Below are 19,465 nucleotides of genomic sequence, written 5' to 3' on the forward strand. Positions count from 1 at the left end.
TTATAGGTTAACCTATAACATTTTACAGACTTAGGGCCAGTTGCACCAACCACAATTAACAGACCGATCAACGTCAAGCAGCAGAGAACTATTAAACTTTCCATACAATCAAATTTAGCGAACGCTAAATCGGTGACAGACGGTTTGGTGCAACCGACCCTTAGTCCACTTGCATCATCTCACTAACCCGGGTTAACCGGTTAAGCCTGGGGTTACCATTACCATGGTTGTCAGTACAATTTGACAGCATTATACAAAATGGCGTAGCTGCGCAGTTGCGCCAGCGTTGCGTCGAGCAGCAGCCATAGAGTCGACTAGACGCCGACGCTCGGAAGACGCTAGTGTGCGGTGGCTCTAAGAGACTCGGAAGTATTTTTAGCGCAACTCGTAAAAATAAGTCAAAGTTCCACAAAATACTCAAGAGACTCGAGTTCGTACTTCGCACCAACACTAAGTAAAACTACCTACATACAGATGTAGTGCATAATTATTTTCCATCGTATTTTCACGGAAACGTGCGAACGTGTCTTGCTATTTGAACTGAGGATAACTGAAGTTACTACAGTGAAATAGCATGACAAATACGAACGTTTCCGAGAAAATACGATGGAAAACAATTAAGCACTACTACGTCAATTAATATTAGTGTCCGACCGAAACATGTTTTTTTGCCGAAACCGAAACCGAAGGTTCGGCATTGGCCCCAGTTTCGGCCGAAACCGAACCTTTTGTAGACTTGTTAAAATCGTTGAAAATATGTCATAAAACCGCTTTTTAGAGGTGAGGCCAATTCGTAGAAACTACCATAATACGATTTTTGTAGGACCGAAAAGGTTTATACCGACAAGCGGTTTTGTTGGAAACAGCATGGTCTACTGATTATCAAAATGCATGTTGTCGCTTCTTAAAGTGGTAGAATGAGTTTTTATGACGTTATAAAGTCGGCAGTACTAAGTTTTTAACTTTTTTCTTTTAAACATACCAAGCTTTGTGAATAGATTACAAATATGTAACATTTTCACTATTTGGTCTAACAAATTAGAAGAAAACGTCCTAAAATTACACAATGCAGAGTTGATTTTGAACTGCTCTACATTGAAAACTACTGAATGGATTATTCTTAAATACATACCAAGTGTTTGTGAATATCCTCTATATAATGTTCAAAAATAATTAGCCAGAAATATTAAAAAATAAGAAAAGTAGGTAAATCAATTTGAATAACAGTATAATTTTCTGTTATGGGAAACTTCTAAAATACTATTTCTTTCACTGAAAATATACCATGTGATGTATTAAATGAAACCGATTTATGAGTAAATTACAAAATATATAACATACTATATTATTTTCACTATTTGGGCGTTTAAATATATTTGTAATCTACTGACAAAGCCCTTTCTTTTCAGACCCCACATGGTATGTTTTCAGTAAAAAAATAGTATTTAGTAGTACTGTAACAGACATTTATATTGTTATTCATTTTGAAGTACTTTTCTTATTTTTGGATATATTTGGTTAATTATTTTTAGAAATAGTACCTATAGAAAATATTCACAGTCATTTTGTATAAAATTTGGACTAATCCATTCAGCTATTTTCAATTTAGAGCAGTTCAAATTCAACTCTGGATTGACAATTTTTTTTAAGTTTTCTAATAATTTGTTAGACCAGTGGTGAACCTGTTAGACTATGTTATATTATATAACTTATATATTTGTAATCTACTCACAAAGCCTCATGCATTTTGATAATCAGTAGACCATGCTGATTCCAACAATACCAATGGTCGGTATAAACCTTTTTAGTCCTACGAAAGTTGCTTTTCTTCAACTTGGCCACTCCACTATTTATACACATTAAGACTGCGTCGACCGTCCAGTGGCGGGCGCCTTGATTAGGGCCTTGAATTGTGTTTTCTAATAAACCAATTAATTTATGTATACATAAATCAGTATATTAATATTGTTATCCTACTTGTTCCCCAACTTTAGATCTTTGTCACATGTTTAGTTACATAGTACGAAGTACGATTTCGTAAGTTTCGGCCCGGCCGAAAGGTTCGGCCGTTTTTTGGCCGAAACCGTAACTACGGCCGAAACTGGCCGAAACCGAAACCGAAACCGAACCTTCGGTCGGACACTAATTAATATATCTAGAAACGATATGGATTAGATGTGTCAGTGTCAAAAGGGACGTTTCTGTTTGAAGAAACCTTACATTTGACACTGACATATCAAATCCATATCGTTTCTAGATCTAGTAATTGTGTCGCTTAACTTCAAACGCGGGTAAATCCATATATAAATATCTACCCTATTACCTTTTGTTAATACCAAAATCGCATAATCTGACAGATGGATTTACCCGAGTTTGAAGTTAAGCGACTCAATTGACGTATCTTAAACTTTGAATCGGGCCTTACATCTTTACCTGTTATCTATTTATTTTTGTAATGACGGCGATACATTTTTGCCTAAAACATTTTCTTTATACTTCAGCTTCTCAACATTGGTCGGGTCTGCAAGCAGCTTATCCTCCTGCCTGTCTAGTCTCTGGTCTTGTATCGCTTCTGCAAGAACAAATAGTCTATGTCAAGAGTCGTTAACTTTTAGTTTATAAAGCCCGCTCCACACTCGTGCGCGAATTGCACTCGAACAACTCGTGAACTCGAACGATTCGTGAACGATTGAACTCGTGTGCAAGTTCGCAGATCTGCGAAATCGACTACACACTCGCGTTCGCGGCGTCGCGCCGCGATTCGCGCACGAGTGTGGAGCGGGATTTATAGGTTCAGTTACGGACGTTAATTGTTGAGCTTAGAGGATATAACCAAACGCAGTAGCGATTAACAGGCGTTCCCCTCTGTCGAAAATAGGCGGCCATTGGTCATACACATTGTATGGACTGACGTTTATTTGACATGGCTATTTTTACGTTACGTATACATTTGACGTACCCCTCCCCCGCAAAAATCGGCAGACTATTTTGTACCGAAAATTACAGACATGGCGTCTCCGTTAAAACCAAATTGTTGAGCGATTTAAGATTCATGCTAATTTGGTTGTCAATACTAACTGTACGAAATGTCCAATGTAAAGTGAACCTTAAATGGCTCAATAATTAAAGTCTGTGACGAATTTCAGTGACCGATTTTCAGAACCATAGACATTAAAGATCCGATTCAGTAATGTCTGCAGCACGCACGCACGCACACACTATGGGAGTATAATGTAGTAAAAATAATTAGGATTCAGAAGTTTCAAAGAACTATCTGGGCATATCTGAATAATAATAAGAATCTGTTCTAGTTTAAAGCTCACAAAGTGCAAAAACCATATTTTAGGACGAAATTAATTATTCTAAAAAATTAAATTGATTTATAATTTAAAAATGTACTAGTAAGTTTGTAATATCAAGTGCCTTACAACAAACATTCACACACAGCCAATTAAATATGGGTATCATTGAAGAAAAACACTTAATAATCACAGTTTTTTCTTTATTCTAGTCTTTAATGTGTAGACAACATTAAAAAACAAAACCTATCCATAAATCCATTCTTCCACAGCTGGTTTCCATTTAACAAGTTCTTCGTCAGAAAACCATAGAGCTATCTCTCTTTTTGCAGTCTCCACACTGTCTGATCCATAGACTATATTACAATAATCATTAACACAAAAGTCTCCTTTGATGGTCCCCGGCCGAGGGTCGGAAGTACCAAGCATCTTCTGTGCGGTTTTCACAGCATTTAGGCCCTCCCAAACCATAGGAATAACAGGTCCCAATAATTCCAATTCAGTATCCTTGTAGTGTATCATTAACTCTTCGGATTCCATCAGTTTTAGGGCGACCAGCTTTAGACCTCTGCTTTCAAATCGGTGGATCACTGTGCCGATGGTCTAAAGTCTAAAGCATCTGATGTGATCATGATGAATGTTCTTTCACAAGGTTCTGGTGTGAAGTTGGCTGATAATGAGAATTGTGATAGATATAAGATCCTTGTTGAACTCACTTTTTATTTAGATTTTGTTTTAAAGTTGGTTGTCAATACTAACTGTACGAAATGTCCAATGTAAAGTGAACCTTAAATGGCTCAATAATTAAAGTCTGTGACGAATTTCAGTGACCGATTTTCAGAACCATAGACATTAAAGATCCGATTCAGATATGTCTGCAGCACGCACGCACGCACACACTATGGGAGTATAATGTAGTAAAAATAGTAGGATTCAGAAGTTTCAAAGAACTATCTGGGCATATCTGAATAATAATAAGAATCTGTTCTAGTTTAAAGCTCACAAAGTGCAAAAACCATACTTTAGGACGAAATGAATTATTCTAAAAAATTAAATTGATTTATAATTTAAAAATGTACTAGTAAGTTTGTAATATCAAGTGCCTTACAACAAACATTCACACACAGCCAATTAAATATGGGTATCATTGAAGAAAAACACTTAATAATCACAGTTTTTTCTTTATTCTAGTCTTTAATCTGTAGACAACATTAAAAAACAAAACCTATCCATAAATCCATTCTTCCACAGCTGGTTTCCATTTAACAAGTTCTTCGTCAGAAAACCATAGAGCTATCTCTCTTTTTGCAGTCTCCACACTGTCTGATCCATAGACTATATTACAATAATCATTAACACAAAAGTCTCCTTTGATGGTCCCCGGCCGAGGGTCGGAAGTACCAAGCATCTTCTGTGCGGTTTTCACAGCATTTAGGCCCTCCCAAACCATAGGAATAACAGGTCCCAATAATTCCAATTCAGTATCCTTGTAGTGTATCATTAACTCTTCGGATTCCATCAGTTTTAGAGCGACCAGCTTTAGACCTTTGCTTTCAAATCGGTGGATCACTGTGCCGATGATTCCTTGGTCTAAACCATCTGATGTGATCATGATGAATGTTCTTTCACGAGGTTCTGGTGTGAAGTTGGCTGATAATGAGAATTGTGATAGACATAAGATCCTTGTTGAACTCACTTTTTATTTAGATTTTGTTTTAAAGTCCCTAATTCGTAAGAAATCTTGCATGTAGGGTTGCCATATGTCAGGATTTGTCCGGAAATGTCAGGATTTTTGACCCTTTGTCCGGATTGCGGCCGGACTTGGCAAGTGTCAGGATTTTTAGGGATGACCTCATAAAAAAATGTTTACGTGATATAGCGTACTGCGTAAAGCCCTGTCTCCATATTGCGCGGCAAACTATCGAACATTGGCTCGCGAGGCAGCCGCGCGCAATGGATACCGAGTTGGCTCGCGAGCCAACTCGATGTAATCGGACGGGATACGGGGCTGTCGGGGCTTTAACGCATGCGATGCGATGCGTGCGCGGGCGGAGGGTCGCGCGCGCGGGGGTGGGGGCTATGGGGTTGGGCGGAAGGAAAGGGAAAGGTAGATCCACGAGATGCATTACACCGCAGTGCGCACGCGCCGTCAAGCTACGCCAAATCTCTGTTACAAGAAATGTCAGGATTTTTAGGGTGATGTCAGGATTTTTATCAGGACATTTAATTCTTCCATATGGCAACCCTACGTGCATGCACATGTCACACCAAAGGTGCGCTGTCTCTCATAAAGCCCCCTCCAGACTATGCGCGTGAATCGCGGGCGAAGCCGCGAACGCAAGTGTGTAGTCGATTTTCACAGACAGCGAAATCGACTCCACACTCGCGTTCGCGGCTTTGCCCGCGATTCACGCGCATAGTCTGGAGGGGGCTTAAGGATGTACAACGCGCACATGCATGTCTATGCACAAGTATCCGGTGTGCACAGGCACAGGCCTTAAACCTAACTAGGTAAGATATAAGGACTAGGCTTGTGTCGGTCATGAACTAAGAACTGTTAAGAATGAAATCCCATCAAGGACGGAAAGGAACTAAATCTTTTTGTATGCTCTTAATCGGTCTTTAGTTCAGTGGGATTGGTGAGCGCTTGACATGAGTGAAACAGAAAATAGACTGAACGAAATGGTTCACAATGACGTTGGTACGAGTGCGAACGAGATAAATGAGTGACAAACAGTCTTAAACCTGAAAAGTATGAAGAAAAATCTAATATTTTTTCTGTATTTTTTATATTATTTTATTATGTCTAGCTTTTTGATGTTTAATCGTCATATAGTATCGTACAACTTGAATCGTAATTCAGTTGCCAAAGATTTAGGAAAAAACTACTGTAAAATCGATTCATACATTCCAGCTCTCAAAGACCGAACTGAACTAAAGGAACTAAAAGACCGAACTAGTTCGTTTGACCGATTGACCGAGAGCGGAGCGCTCTCTGTAGTGACCGAGCAGGCACAAGCCTAATAAGGACTACTCACTGTTATAAGGAGTGTATCTATCAGAGAAGTATCCCTCCAAGTTGTAGCCTATAACACCAATAACGGCTGCAAAGGGGAGTGTCAAATATGGAGCATTGCTCCGGAGAAACTGCATCAGTATCGGCCACATCTGAAAAATAAAATGATTATAAGTATATTTGTGTTTCTTCAAATTAGTTTGAAATAATGTTGGTAACCCAAGGATAATCACTACACCTTATAAAACAAAGTCCCTCGCCGCGTCTGTCTGTTTGTGTTAGTAACTCAAAAACTATTGAACGGATTTTCATGCGGTTTTCAACTATCGATAGACTGATTCTTGAGGAAGGTTTAAGTGAATTTTAACTTGTTAACCCGTGCAAAGCCGGGGCGGGTTGCTAGTGTTAATATATTGCTCCTGTAACAGTTCTTCTTTATCACTAGCAAATAAAAATCATTTATTTACAAACAAGCTATATACAGTGGTATTACTAAATGAAATTAATAACTAGCTTAAATCTTAAATAGGCCCTTGAGGCATTGTACCAAGGATGCTGGCGGCATTTCCTGGCTGTATCGCAATGCTGATACGTTGTGCGAGGTAGCCGCCAGCTCTTCGGGCACCAGATTCGTCAACCAGACGCTTCGCGATTTCTGCGAACAACTTATGCGCGCTGGGACCCCATGGACCTAGAGTTTCAACTCCAAATGGTACAAAATGTTACTAGCAAATAATTATTTTATTTACAGCTGATGTATTGACTTGACACTGGTTAATTATGAATTGTATAATATATATGCGATACTAAAACTGCACTTAGGCAACAGTGCCAACAAATAAACATCACACACACTCATACACACACACACACATACATACACATACGCGCCCGACAAAAGAAGATACATAGATATGTATAAAATCAATAGCCTTATAATTATTATTTATTCATTGTTGTATTCTTATGTTTTGGTTCTGCCACCATATACCTAGTTTTAGTTTTAGCTTTAGTCTTTTACCAGGCCTCACTGAAAATCAGCGTCACGTTGTGTGTCCTAGGATACACAACGTGACAAAAAGCTGAGTGGGGACCTTTTGGCACAAATATTTATGTAATTGAATCTTAGTTTTGTGTTATTTCATCTTGTGTTATTAATTATTATTTATGCTAATAAACATTTCTTATTCTTATTCTTAAAAAGCGTTGAAAGACCTTAGTCTATTCATCTAATTTAATACTGATTTAAATTGCCTCGTTTTGATCAACTATTAAGCTATTATATCATTTACTTTTATAACTTTTACTATACTTGGAAACATAACCTATGTTGAGATTTTTTGGTAAATAATTATTGGAATTGTGGCTACTTACTGTGATTAGATTACAGGAGCGTGTCTATCAGACTCTAAATAATTATGTGAATCGCTAATAAACGGTTATTTACGCTGTAAAATAAACTTTAAATTAAAAATCGGCGTAACCATAACCTTCAAAGTTGACACTATTGACTTTTAAAAGTTTTAAACAATTATGGCCTGGATGCGAGTCTTATAAGCCAACACTATTGACAGTTTTGAAGCGTTTTTCAACACGCCAAATAACTTTTTAATGGATGGGCTAGCATAGTATTTTTATCGCTTATGCTAACGCCTAATTAATATTAGCGATAAGTTGATCGTGTATATTGATTTTAAATACAATTGATTGATTAAATCAAATTTTGGTTCACCCTGGCCGCACACGCACGGAATTTTCATTCGGTTTCCGTACGGAATGACAGGTGAGAACGGGACGTCGCTCTACAAATCCATAGCGCTGTCTCGCTTGCACATGTCATTCCGTGCGTGTGTGGCCAGGCTTATTTTCGGTTGATTCTGAACGCAATTTTTATGTCACTGTCAGTGTCAACTGTCAAACAACAAAAACAACCTCGAATCGTATCTCTTCGCAGCTCTTTAAAGTTTAAAAATTATGTTAAAACTGTGTTATTTATAGTATTAAAGTTAAAAATTATATCAAAATGCCTCACACACAACTACTTACCGTCACAACCCGGCTATGTTGGTTAAACAGCGTGAAATATGAGTGTAAATATTTACGTAATGCAACCAAAGTTTTAGTAAGATGTAAAAGCACAAATGCCGCTAAAAAGAAGACTGCGAGCTCTGTGTACCGCACTATGAACGTATTCGACAGGCAGGCGAAGATTCTGCAAAGGGAGCGGTCGGCGCAGAGGGAGGACTATCATTTAGCAGAATATATAAAAGAAGAGGTTGGGTGGCGTACGGCGGATAGAATATTGGATATCAAGAGGCTATTTAAAAATGCAGTGGAACTTGGTAAGTGGAGAAACCTCATAGGATTGTTTGAATACTTAAATAGCTCCTTCATTCTTGTTTGCAGAAGAAAATTTGTTTTGTTGATCAAGGTTCATTTTATTAGATTTATTGAGAATTAGAGAAGTAAATTAGGCTTGTGCCTGCTCGGTCACTACAGAGAGCGCTCCGCTCTCGGTCAATCGGTCAAACGAACTAGTTCGGTCTTTTAGTTCCTTTAGTTCAGTTCGGTCTTTGAGAGCTGGGAATGTGTGAATCAATTTTACCTTAGTTTTTTTTCTAAATTTTTGGCAACTGAATTACGATTCAAGTTGTACGATACTATATGACGGTTAAACATCAAAAAGCTAGACACAATAAAATAAAATAAAAAATATAGAAAATATTTGATTTTTTTTCATACTTTTCAGGTTTAGGACTGTTTGTCACTCTTTTATCTCGTTCGCACTCGTGCCAACGTCATTGTGAACCATTTCGTTCAGTCTATTTTTTGTTTCACTCATGTCAAGCGCTCATCAATCCCACTGAACTAAAGGACCTAAAGACCGATTAAGAGCGTGCAAAAAGATTTAGTTCCTTTCGGTCCTTGACGTGATTTCATTCTTAACAGTTCTTAGTTCATGACCGACACAAGCCTAAAGTAAATGAGAAATATGTGTAGAATTGGGATGAGGATACACGTTGAATTAATAATAAAATCTGGTTAAATATATAGAAAATGAGCAATTTATCACAATAAATATAGAAACAAGAAAAATTACAAGACCTTGAAGTTTCAAAATTTAGTTTCTTTTATAATTTCCATAAGCGGTGGTGGCAGAGTGTATATGATGTCCGATTTTCAATCCGGAGGTAGCAGGTTGAAATCCTGGCTTGTACCAATGAGTTATTCGGAACTTATGTACAAAATATCATTTAATATTTACCATTAGCTTTTCAGTGAAGGAAAACATTGTGAGGAAACCTGCATACATCTGCGAAGAAATTCAAACGTGTATGTGAAGTCCCCAATCCTCATTGGGCTAGCGCGGGGACTATAGCCCAAACCCTCTCGCGCATGAGGGGAGGCCTGTGCCCAGCAGGGGGACGAATAATGGCTGAATAATTATTATATTCTAATTTCCGATTCAGAAAATATGGTTACATCACAATTAAATTCCAGGTGCCGGTCGTGGTTATGTCTCCAGACACCTTCTGCCTGACTCCGTGGAGAAGGTCACACTCTGTGACACATCACAGACACATCTGGACAAAGCTATCATTGGGGATGGGGTGCAGTTTGAGAAACGGGTTATGGACGAAGAGAACATTGATGTAAGTTACAAAGGCAGGTAATAGAACTCGATTACCATCTACATTCCTATTTTGTGATAATTTGGTATTTTATCTTCAATGTTTTCATTCAAACTGTGTGGGACACACATACACACTCACACACACACACACACACCCACGCACGCACGCACGCACGCACGCACGCACGCTCGCACGCACGCACGCATGCACGCACGCACGCACGCTCGCACGCACGCATGCGCGCTCGCACGCACGCACGCACGCACGCTCGCACGCACGCACGCACGCACGCACACGCACCCACACTACTGATTTTTTTTCAAACTTAGTTAATTTGTTTTATTCCTTTCTTACAATACATAAGTCAAAATGACAGATTAATACAAAACATTAATAGCTACTTGAGGCTTGCAGTCTGTTTCTGAATATCACCATTAGACATTGTTCTTTTACTACTACCCGCAAACAGATGGCGCTCTATCAATACCTTATTCTCTGTGCAGCTACCCGAAGACAGTATGGACTTGGTGGTCTCATCATTGTGCCTGCACTGGGTCAATGACCTCCCAGGCACTTTTGACAAGATCATGAACGTTCTGAAACCTGATGGCGTAAGTACTGAAATCCCAGGAATCTAAAATGGGCTATGAAAAATCTACTTAGAATATTTTAGTTATACTAGTGACCTCCGGCTTCGCACGGATTATACAAAACCTTAACAAATTATACAGCTACACCTTCCTCATGAATCACTCATATTGATAGGTGAAAACCGCATGAAAATCCGTTCAGTAGTTTTTGAGTTTATCGCGAACATACACACATACAAACAGACAGACGCGGCGGGGGACTTTGTTTTATAAGGTGTAGTGATTTTTGCATTTAGAATTAAATTTAGATTCTCTTTGCTGATTTGATGTCGAATCCATAGAATGCAAAGTGGTTAAAAATTAATGGATGCTAGAATTGCTAGATAGATGTAACGGGAAAAGAAAGTGAAAAGTTGAATAAAATTTCTTTTTTAGGGTTCCGTACCTCAAAAGGAAAAAACGGAACCCTTATAGGATCACTCGTGCGTCAGTCTGCCTGTCTGCTTGTCCGACCATTCCCCCCCTTTATCTCCGAAACTACTGGGTCTAAAATTTTAAAAATAATACACAAACTAGTTCCTTACCTATAGATGACAGGAAAACCTATTAGAAATGTGCAGTCAAGCGTGAGTCGGACTTAATGTACGGAACCCTTGGAACGCGAGTCCGACTCGCACTTGGCCGGTTTTTTATTTATTTATCTTCATAAAGACGCTTTGATCAATGACAGATGTAAATATAAGTCCCGTTAGCACCCCCCAGACATTTGCAAAACGTTACCACGTTTTTACGAGTAAATATCAGTCGGGTGAAGTGTTACATTTTGTGATTTAGCCTGTACGATTTTACACATTATATTTTTTCGTGATTTCAATAATTTTATTAAGAACGGGTCACTCACATATTTTAAATCGAAAAACGCTCGATATGTCACTCCTTATCGAAGAGTGTCATCAGGAGCTTGCGTAGACGGTGACGGACCGGCGCAGACTATTTTCGTTTCGACTTAAAATACGTGAGTGAACCGTTCTTAATATGTCTGTGTCTCACGGAAATTTTGTTATTAAAATTACAATAATTTTGTTTATTTCACAGGCGTTCATAGCATCTTTATTCGGTGGTGACACCCTCATGGAGCTCCGACAGTCACTTCAACTAGCCGACACTGAGCGTTTGGGGGGCATGACCCCACACATCTCCCCTTTCGTGCGAGTGAGGGATATAGGCGGGCTTTTGAATGCGTAAGTATGTCAGCATACCGATATTTACATTATAGAAAGTATTGTAGTATAACAGCAGCACACTTATGGAGCTCCGACAGTCCCTCCAACTAGCCGACACGGAGAGATTGGGGGGCATGGCCCCACACATGTCCCCTTTCGTACGAGTGAGAGATATAGGCGGGCTTTTGAATGCGTAAGTATGTTAGCATACCGATATTTACATCATAGAAACTATTGTAGGTAGTATAACAGCAGCACACTTATGGAGCTCCGACAGTCCCTCCAACTAGCCGACACGGAGAGATTGGGGGGCATGGCCCCACACATGTCCCCTTTCGTACGAGTGAGGGATATAGGCGGGCTTTTGAATGCGTAAGTATGTTAGCATACCGATATTTACATCATAGAAACTATTGTAGGTAGTATAACAGCAGCACACTTATGGAGCTCCGACAGTCCTCCCAACTAGGAGATACTGAGAGATTGGGGGGCATGGCCCCACACATCTCACCTTTCGTACGGAGGATAGACGGGCTGTTGAATGCGTAGGCCCCACTTGCACCATCCCACTAACCCGGGGTTAAGCGGTTAAACCGTTAACCCAGTGTCAAATTGTATTGGTAACCATGGTAACTCCAGATTTAACCGGTTAACCCCGGGTTAGTGGAATGGTGCAAGTGGCGCTAAGTGTGTTAGCATAGCGATATTAACATCATAGAAAGTATTGTAGTATAACAGCAGCACACTTATGGAGCTCCGACAGTCCCTCCAACTAGGAAATACTGAGAGATTGGGGGGCATGGCCCCACACATCTCCCCTTTTGTACGGGGGATATAGGCGGGATGTTGAATGCGGAAGTAAGAGTATTTTAGCTTAGCGAAAACTTAAATATAAAAAAAAAAACATAAGGTTGGCATAACGTAACGGCGGCTCTTTTCTTAAGCTTCTATTATTATTGTCGGAACGAACTGTATTTTATTAACCGACTTCAATTTCATAGAAGGAGGAGGTTCTGTATTCGGTTGTGGCTATTTTTTTTTTTTTTTTTTCTATGTACGTTCACCGATTACTCCGACATCCGTAGTCCGATTTGAGTAATTCTTTTTTTGTTTGAAAGGAGCTACCTCCGAGTTGGTCCCATTTTAATTTGGTTCTGTTCTGATGATGGGATCCATGAGGAATTGAGGGAACTCCTCAATTTTTAAAGGCACATGCATGGTGTTTTGGGCGTTTTCTTAAGCAACTCGAGCATTTTCTCCCGAAAACCACTAATTTGATGAAGTAGACCGGATGATGATGATTATTTTGATGATAATGATGATGATTTCTTTAAATGTAAGTATGTTCACCGATTACTCCGGCACCTGTGATCCGATTTGAGTAATTCTTTTTTTGTTTGGAAGAAGTTACCTCCAAGGTGTTTCCGTATTATTTTTGGTTCTGGTCTGATGATGGAATCCATGAGGAATTGAGGGAACTCCTCAATTTTTAAAGGCACGTGTTAAGTGATTTCGGGGTTTTCTAAAGTAACTCGAGCATTTGCTTCCGAAAACCACCAATTTGATGTACTGCAACTGTAGCCTTACCACGAGTTTGACATTGACATATTCGCTAACGTCTTATGCATCTAAATGTAACTTTTTATGCATCTCGCTCACACTTAGTACGAGCGAGATGCATAGGAAGTAAGTTACACACATGCTAGCGAATATATCAATGTCAAACTCGTGGTAAGCTGGTAAGGCTACTGATCGGGGGTTAAGGTTAGGAGTTAAGGGGTCAGAGATTAACGGGTCGGGGAATGGCGGTTAAAGGGTTGCTGGTTCAGGATCGAGGGGTTCCTGGATCAGGGGTTGATGTGCTGTGAGGTTGAGTGATCGGGGGGCTGAGGGATTGGGTCAGTGGCGGGGCGGGCGGATGGATTTAGTGGACAGGAATTATAATTTCCCAGACGGACTCGAGAAAATTCCTGGTTCAGGTGAGGGTCGAGGGGTTCCTGGATCAGGGGTTGATGCGCTGTGAGGTTGAGTGATCGGGGCGTTGAGGGATTGGGCCAGTGGCGGGGCGGAGGATGGATTTAGTGTAGTAGTGACAGGAATTATAATTTCCCAGACGGACTCGAGAAAATTCCTGATTACATACATATTTATTAAAGTAATAGGTACACGAATTTAGTGTTAAACATGATCTTGTTTTTTATTCATGCGTCGCGCTCTTAACAATGCGTTAAAACTAAAAATGGAAAAATAAAAACTTTTTACAAAAAAAAGCAAACCGACTTCAAAAAGGATGAAATAAAATATTATCCTTTTTGAAGTCTATGCGTTACCAACTGATATGTTTGAAGTCGGTGCCAAGCCAAGTAGTAACAATACCAGTCAAAATAATCAGCTTTATGGCTATAAATCCCATTAGAACTGCACTAATAACTATTACAAATGTGTAAGTAATTTTGTCTGCCTCTTTGTCGCCTTTTCAAGGCTAAACAACTGAACCGCTTTAGGTGAAATTTGGCAAGAAGGTAAATTTCTTAAATTGTTTTATATTTTGAAATGTAGTCCTCTGGATAAGGGACGGGAAATTACTCAGTCCCAATCTCACACTTGCGTGCTATAGACTGTTCGAGCATTAGTAAGAAATGCTCTTTAAAAAATACGACGAAAAAAAATGCATTGGATTTCCACTAATGTGCCGACAAACATGATACAGACTGCGCCAAGAAGGTTTGATCGTGTGTTCTGAGGTGTGTTCTTAAGCCTCCTCCACACTCGTGCGCGAATCGCGGCGCAAAGCCGCGAACGAGAGTGTGGAGTCCTGAACGCAGACTACCTGCGAAATCGACTCCACACTCGCGTTCGCGGCTTCGCCCGCGATTCACGCGCATAGTCTGGAGGGGGCTTTAGATACAATCGACGTCAAAGATATATTTACACTTTTGCACCTTACTCCTTTGTAATAAGGCGAAAAGTGTAAACATATTTTTAACGTCGACTGTACCTACAGAAAGTACGTTCAATGTCGTCGTGTAAGGCAATCCAACGTAGGTACATCCTTATCGAATCGCACCAAAATCATGGTATGCTTCAAAATTTGGCTTGGCACCGACTTCAAACATATCAGTTGGTAACGCATAGACTTCAAAAAGGATAATATTTTATTTCATCCTTTTTGAAGTCGGTTTGCTTTTTTTTGTAAAAAGTTTTTATTTGATTAATTTTTAAAAGGGACATTTAACGAAATGGCTTTTTTGATTTTATTACAACTCGGGCGATATTTTGGGGTAAAAATTTTGCTAGTGGGACTTTTTTGATAGGCCTATTTAGAGAAGAGAGGTTTTTTTCCAAAAGTAGGGTAATTCGCCAGTAACTGGCCACCTATTAGTAACTGGCCACCCTAAACTAAAAATGAATTCTATTCACCTATAAACAGAATTCATTTTAGTATAAGGCGGCTAGTTATTGAAGGCTGGCCAGTTATTGAAGCCTTATACTAATAGGAGATTCTGTTTATAGGAGAATATAATTAATTTCTAGTTTAGGGTGGCCAGTTATTAGCCGGTGGCCAGTTGGCGAATTACCCTACATAGCGCATGGGAAGGAATTTGCTTATAAAAACGAGCGTTTTTCAGGAGCGGCTACACGCTACAAACCGTCGACGTGGACACGATCACAGTGTGGTACCCGAGCGCGTGGCACGTGATGAACGACCTGCGCGCGCTGGGCGAGGCGAACGCCGCGTTTAACCGCCCGCTGCGGTTGAACCGCGACGTGCAGTTTGCCGCCGCGGCTATTTACGAAGAGATGTATGGGAAGGTGAGTGTAATCGTAGGCAAAGAGAATAGAGTGTATAGAGGCGGATTGTCAATAGTTATTTGTTTTACAAGGGGCCAAAGTTGTTATTTAACCGCTCGTGCTAATATTGATACCCGAGCAAGCGAAAGACTCCTAAAAATAAAGTCTTGAGCGTTGCGAGGGTTTCAAAGCACGAGGATTAAACAAAATTTGCCCCCGAGTGAAACACAAAATTTTTCACCACACCAACCCGAAGTAAATATTAAATGTAAAATATGAAACAAAATCAAACCCAAATAAATGTTATTAAATATTTATCATCCAAAATCATAATTTAAAAGTAAATTCTACCAGCAAACATAAGAAAACAACTCAAAATATGCATTTGATTACTTTGCCTCACATACGAATAAAATGCAACTTTGCTATCAGTTTTTGAAGTGCAAAGTAAGCCTTTCCGAGCTGGTGTGGTGAAAAGTAAATTATATAGCCACTGTAAATTTACTGCCATCTTTCGACAGAGGATTAAAACTGTTAGAACGCCATTTGACGTTGATCATTATTCTTTCACTGATATGTGTTAACTTGTTAAATATTAATATTAACGCCATCTACTCGACACTACGCCAAAGGTACGGTGCAATCTTTTCGAGCGATGGCGCCATAACCTTCAGCCTACTCTCGAAAGATGGCAGTAAATGTACTGTAGCTACATAATTAACCATGACAGTAACTCGTATAGGGTAAATAAAAATCAGTTATTGCATCTAATTTTATAAGGTTATTCACGTGTTCCCACGTGCCTATTACATACTGAGGTGGTGTTCTTTACTATTAAGGTGGGGTGAAGCCCGACATTAGGAGCGTGCTTCGCGAAGATGTGTCCCGCCGAGTAAGATGTGTCCCGCCGAGTTTGTTGCCGGTCCCGTATTGGGATACCCTCCTCCAATTGAGGGGGGATTTAAATCTTCTCGAGGCAGAGGTGTACGGTCGGAGCCGGTATAGCTTTATTTGACGTTCATAAGCGCATTGTAATATGCCTACTTGAATAAACTATTTTTTATCTTAAACTATTTTTTATCTTATCTTTATCATACATAAGTTAAGTACAAACAGCAACACGATATTTAGTAAGCACTTGAAGATATTTTTATTGAGGGGGTGTTTTACAGTATTGACGAGATCTTTGCAAATTAAACTGATTTTTACAAAATTATCATGCATGTAACTTTACACTTTTAATGATGACATTTTTATTACTTTACCTGTACTTTTTTTTGTTGGTTTAAGTGTATTTTTGGAATTTTATTTATTGACATGTCCGGTCCCGCTGTTATTTCATAATTTTAATTACGTGCATGTATTAGTTTGTAAGATTTTTCTAACACAATATCATATTGTTATAGAAATAAATAAATGAATGAAATGAAATGAACACTCCTAACTGTACAATATACATCGGTGGACCTTATTACAAAAGGCAATAAGGTCTAGCGATGTACAGTTAACAGTGTGGACGATGGTACAGCGGTACAGTTAACAGGTGCTCTTTTTATTATGAAAGTTGGGTGAAACCCGACATTCGAAGCGTGATTCGCGCGCTCTCACGTAGCTACTGAGGCGCTCTTAATATTAAGGTCGGGTTAAACCCGAGATCCGGAGCGTGCTTTGCACGCTCTTCCACACTGAGGCGCCCTTTTAAGGGTTTCGTATCCAAAGGGTAAAAACGGGACCCTATTACTAAGACTCCACTGTCCGTCTGTCTGTCACCAGGCTGTATCTCACGAACCGTGATAGCTAGACTGTTGAAATTTTCACAGATGATGTATTTCTGTTGCTGCTACGAGGATAACAACAAATACTAAAAACAGAATAAAATAAAGATTTAAGTGGGGCTCCCATACAACAAACGTGATTTTTGACCGAAGTTAAGCAACGTCGGGCGGGGTCAGTACTTGGATGGGTGACCGTTTTTATAGATAATGGTACGGAACCCTTCGTGTGTGAGTCCGACTCGCACTTGGCCGGTTTTTATTTTATTATTAAAGTCGGGTGAAACCCGAGAACCGAAATCCGGAGCGTGCTTCGCGCGCTCTTCCACACTGAGGCGCCCTTTTTAGGGTTCCGTACCCAAAGGGTAAAAACGGGACCCTATTACTAAGACTCCACTGTCCGTCTGTCTATCACCAGGCTGTATCTCCGTGATAGCTCCGTGATACCGTGATAGCTAGACAGTTGAAATTTTCACAGATGATGTATTACTGTTGCCGCTATAACAACAAATACTAAAAAGAATGGAACCCTCGGTGGGCGACTCCGACTCGCACTTGTCCGGTTTTTATTACGATCGGATGGCGCCGTCTATAAGTCCAAATAGTCAAACAAAATCAAATATGACCTAGGTACTTACAATAATAACATTGATTTCAGGATTTACCCGAGCACAAGTCCCACGGGGTCCCGGTGACCTTCGAGATAGTGAATCTCCTCGGATGGAAGCCTTCCCCCGACCAGCCCCAGCCTTTACCCCGCGGTTCTGGACAGCTCTCCCTTAAGGATATCCACCGGATCGACGAGATTGTGAAGGATGTGAAGACTGTTGAGCTTAGTGATGATGATAAGAAATAAAATGTTGAATTGTGTTTTATTAGTTTAATTTTGGGCACCCCCCACTCAGTACCGTCTTTACCATATGCGCATAAGGGCCCGTGCCCAGGGCCCCCATCCTCAGGGGGCCCCGAAGGACAGACAGTAACAGTATATTTGATTGATTACCCTAAATAGAAGATCATAGTAGAAAAATTGTAGTTTAATTCGCTTTCTTTACTGGAGAGGGCTATGCTTGGACTCTCTCTGCGTGATCGCATCAGAAATGAGGCCATCCGCAGCAGAACCAAAGTAACCGATGTAGCCCTCCGAATCGCTAAACTTAAGTGGCAGTGGGCGGGGCACATTGCCCGTAGAACCGATGGCCGTTGGGGCGGAAAGGTTCTCGAGTGGCGACCAAGTACCGGAAGGCGCAGCGTGGGTAGACCCCCCACAAGGTGGACTGACGACCTGGTAAAGGTCGCGGGACTCCGCTGGATGCGGGTGGCGCAAGACCGGTCATTGTGGCACTCTTTGGGGGAGGCCTATGTCCAGCAGTGGACGTCCTCTGGCTGATATGATGATGATGATGATGACTTTCCTTTCTAAGAATAAATCTTTTTACCTCGGTTATCTTAACCTTTTCGACGCCGTGTCAAACACAAAAGCTGTCACTCAGACGCCACGTCACCGAAGTGTCAAAACTGAAATTGAACTTTATGCGTATGCACGTAGGTCTCTGTGGTCTGCGACCGATTAATCGGTCTTTGGCGTTGAACCTGCGGTGCGGATATATCGGTAATTGGCCTCTAAATGGTTAAACCACGCCTAACTGTAAGGAACCATGCACGATGGAATAAAATGCAATGCTCCATAGATTTGGACTTTTTTGACAAATTAATCACAAAATATCGCCGTATGTTAAAAGTTGTAAGTCTCTGATAGTTTGAGAAATTTGCACCTACTAGGTAAGAGGATGACTTACGCTAGACCGGTCCGGGGCCGGGCCGGAGCTTACAGCGCTTCGCCTTCTATGGTAAGCACCACGTGATCACCGATCAGCCGTCATTGAAAATTTTAGCAACTTCTGCTGCAGATTGTGCATGTGCATGTGCATGGCAGGTACTGTCGCCATCAGATATATCGGAGCGGCCAAGGTGTTCACAAATATCTGAACACGCCTCTATTGTCAGGGCGTTAGAGTGCGCGTTCAGATATTGTGAACACCTTGGCCGCTCCGATATATCTGATGGCGACTGTGCCTAAGCACAATCAGCAACAGAAGTTGCTAAGCGGGTGACGTGTTCAAAATTACCTTGACCCG

General features: G+C 40.4%; 2 protein-coding genes across 2 annotated transcripts; one reads left to right on the plus strand and one right to left on the minus strand.

Moving 5' to 3' along the window:
* Positions 1 to 2,431: 2,431 nt before the first annotated feature.
* On the minus strand, positions 2,432 to 7,817 carry LOC134803679 (small integral membrane protein 12). The gene is made up of 3 exons (XM_063776468.1): positions 7,690 to 7,817; positions 6,338 to 6,467; positions 2,432 to 2,572 (listed from the first exon to the last, which is right to left on the minus strand). The coding sequence occupies exons 2-3, from the start codon at positions 6,465 to 6,467 to the stop codon at positions 2,445 to 2,447; spliced, it is 258 nt and encodes an 85-aa protein (XP_063632538.1). The 5' UTR covers positions 7,690 to 7,817; the 3' UTR covers positions 2,432 to 2,444.
* A 406-nt stretch (positions 7,818 to 8,223) lies between these two features.
* On the plus strand, positions 8,224 to 18,197 carry LOC134803676 (arginine-hydroxylase NDUFAF5, mitochondrial). The gene is made up of 6 exons (XM_063776467.1): positions 8,224 to 8,657; positions 9,817 to 9,968; positions 10,454 to 10,561; positions 11,636 to 11,781; positions 15,393 to 15,576; positions 17,986 to 18,197. The coding sequence occupies exons 1-6, from the start codon at positions 8,339 to 8,341 to the stop codon at positions 18,181 to 18,183; spliced, it is 1,107 nt and encodes a 368-aa protein (XP_063632537.1). The 5' UTR covers positions 8,224 to 8,338; the 3' UTR covers positions 18,184 to 18,197.
* The last annotated feature ends 1,268 nt before the right edge of the window (positions 18,198 to 19,465 follow it).

Source organism: Cydia splendana, chromosome 27 (assembly GCF_910591565.1).
Source record: "Cydia splendana chromosome 27, ilCydSple1.2, whole genome shotgun sequence".
Classification (NCBI taxonomy): Eukaryota; Metazoa; Arthropoda; class Insecta; order Lepidoptera; family Tortricidae; genus Cydia; species Cydia splendana.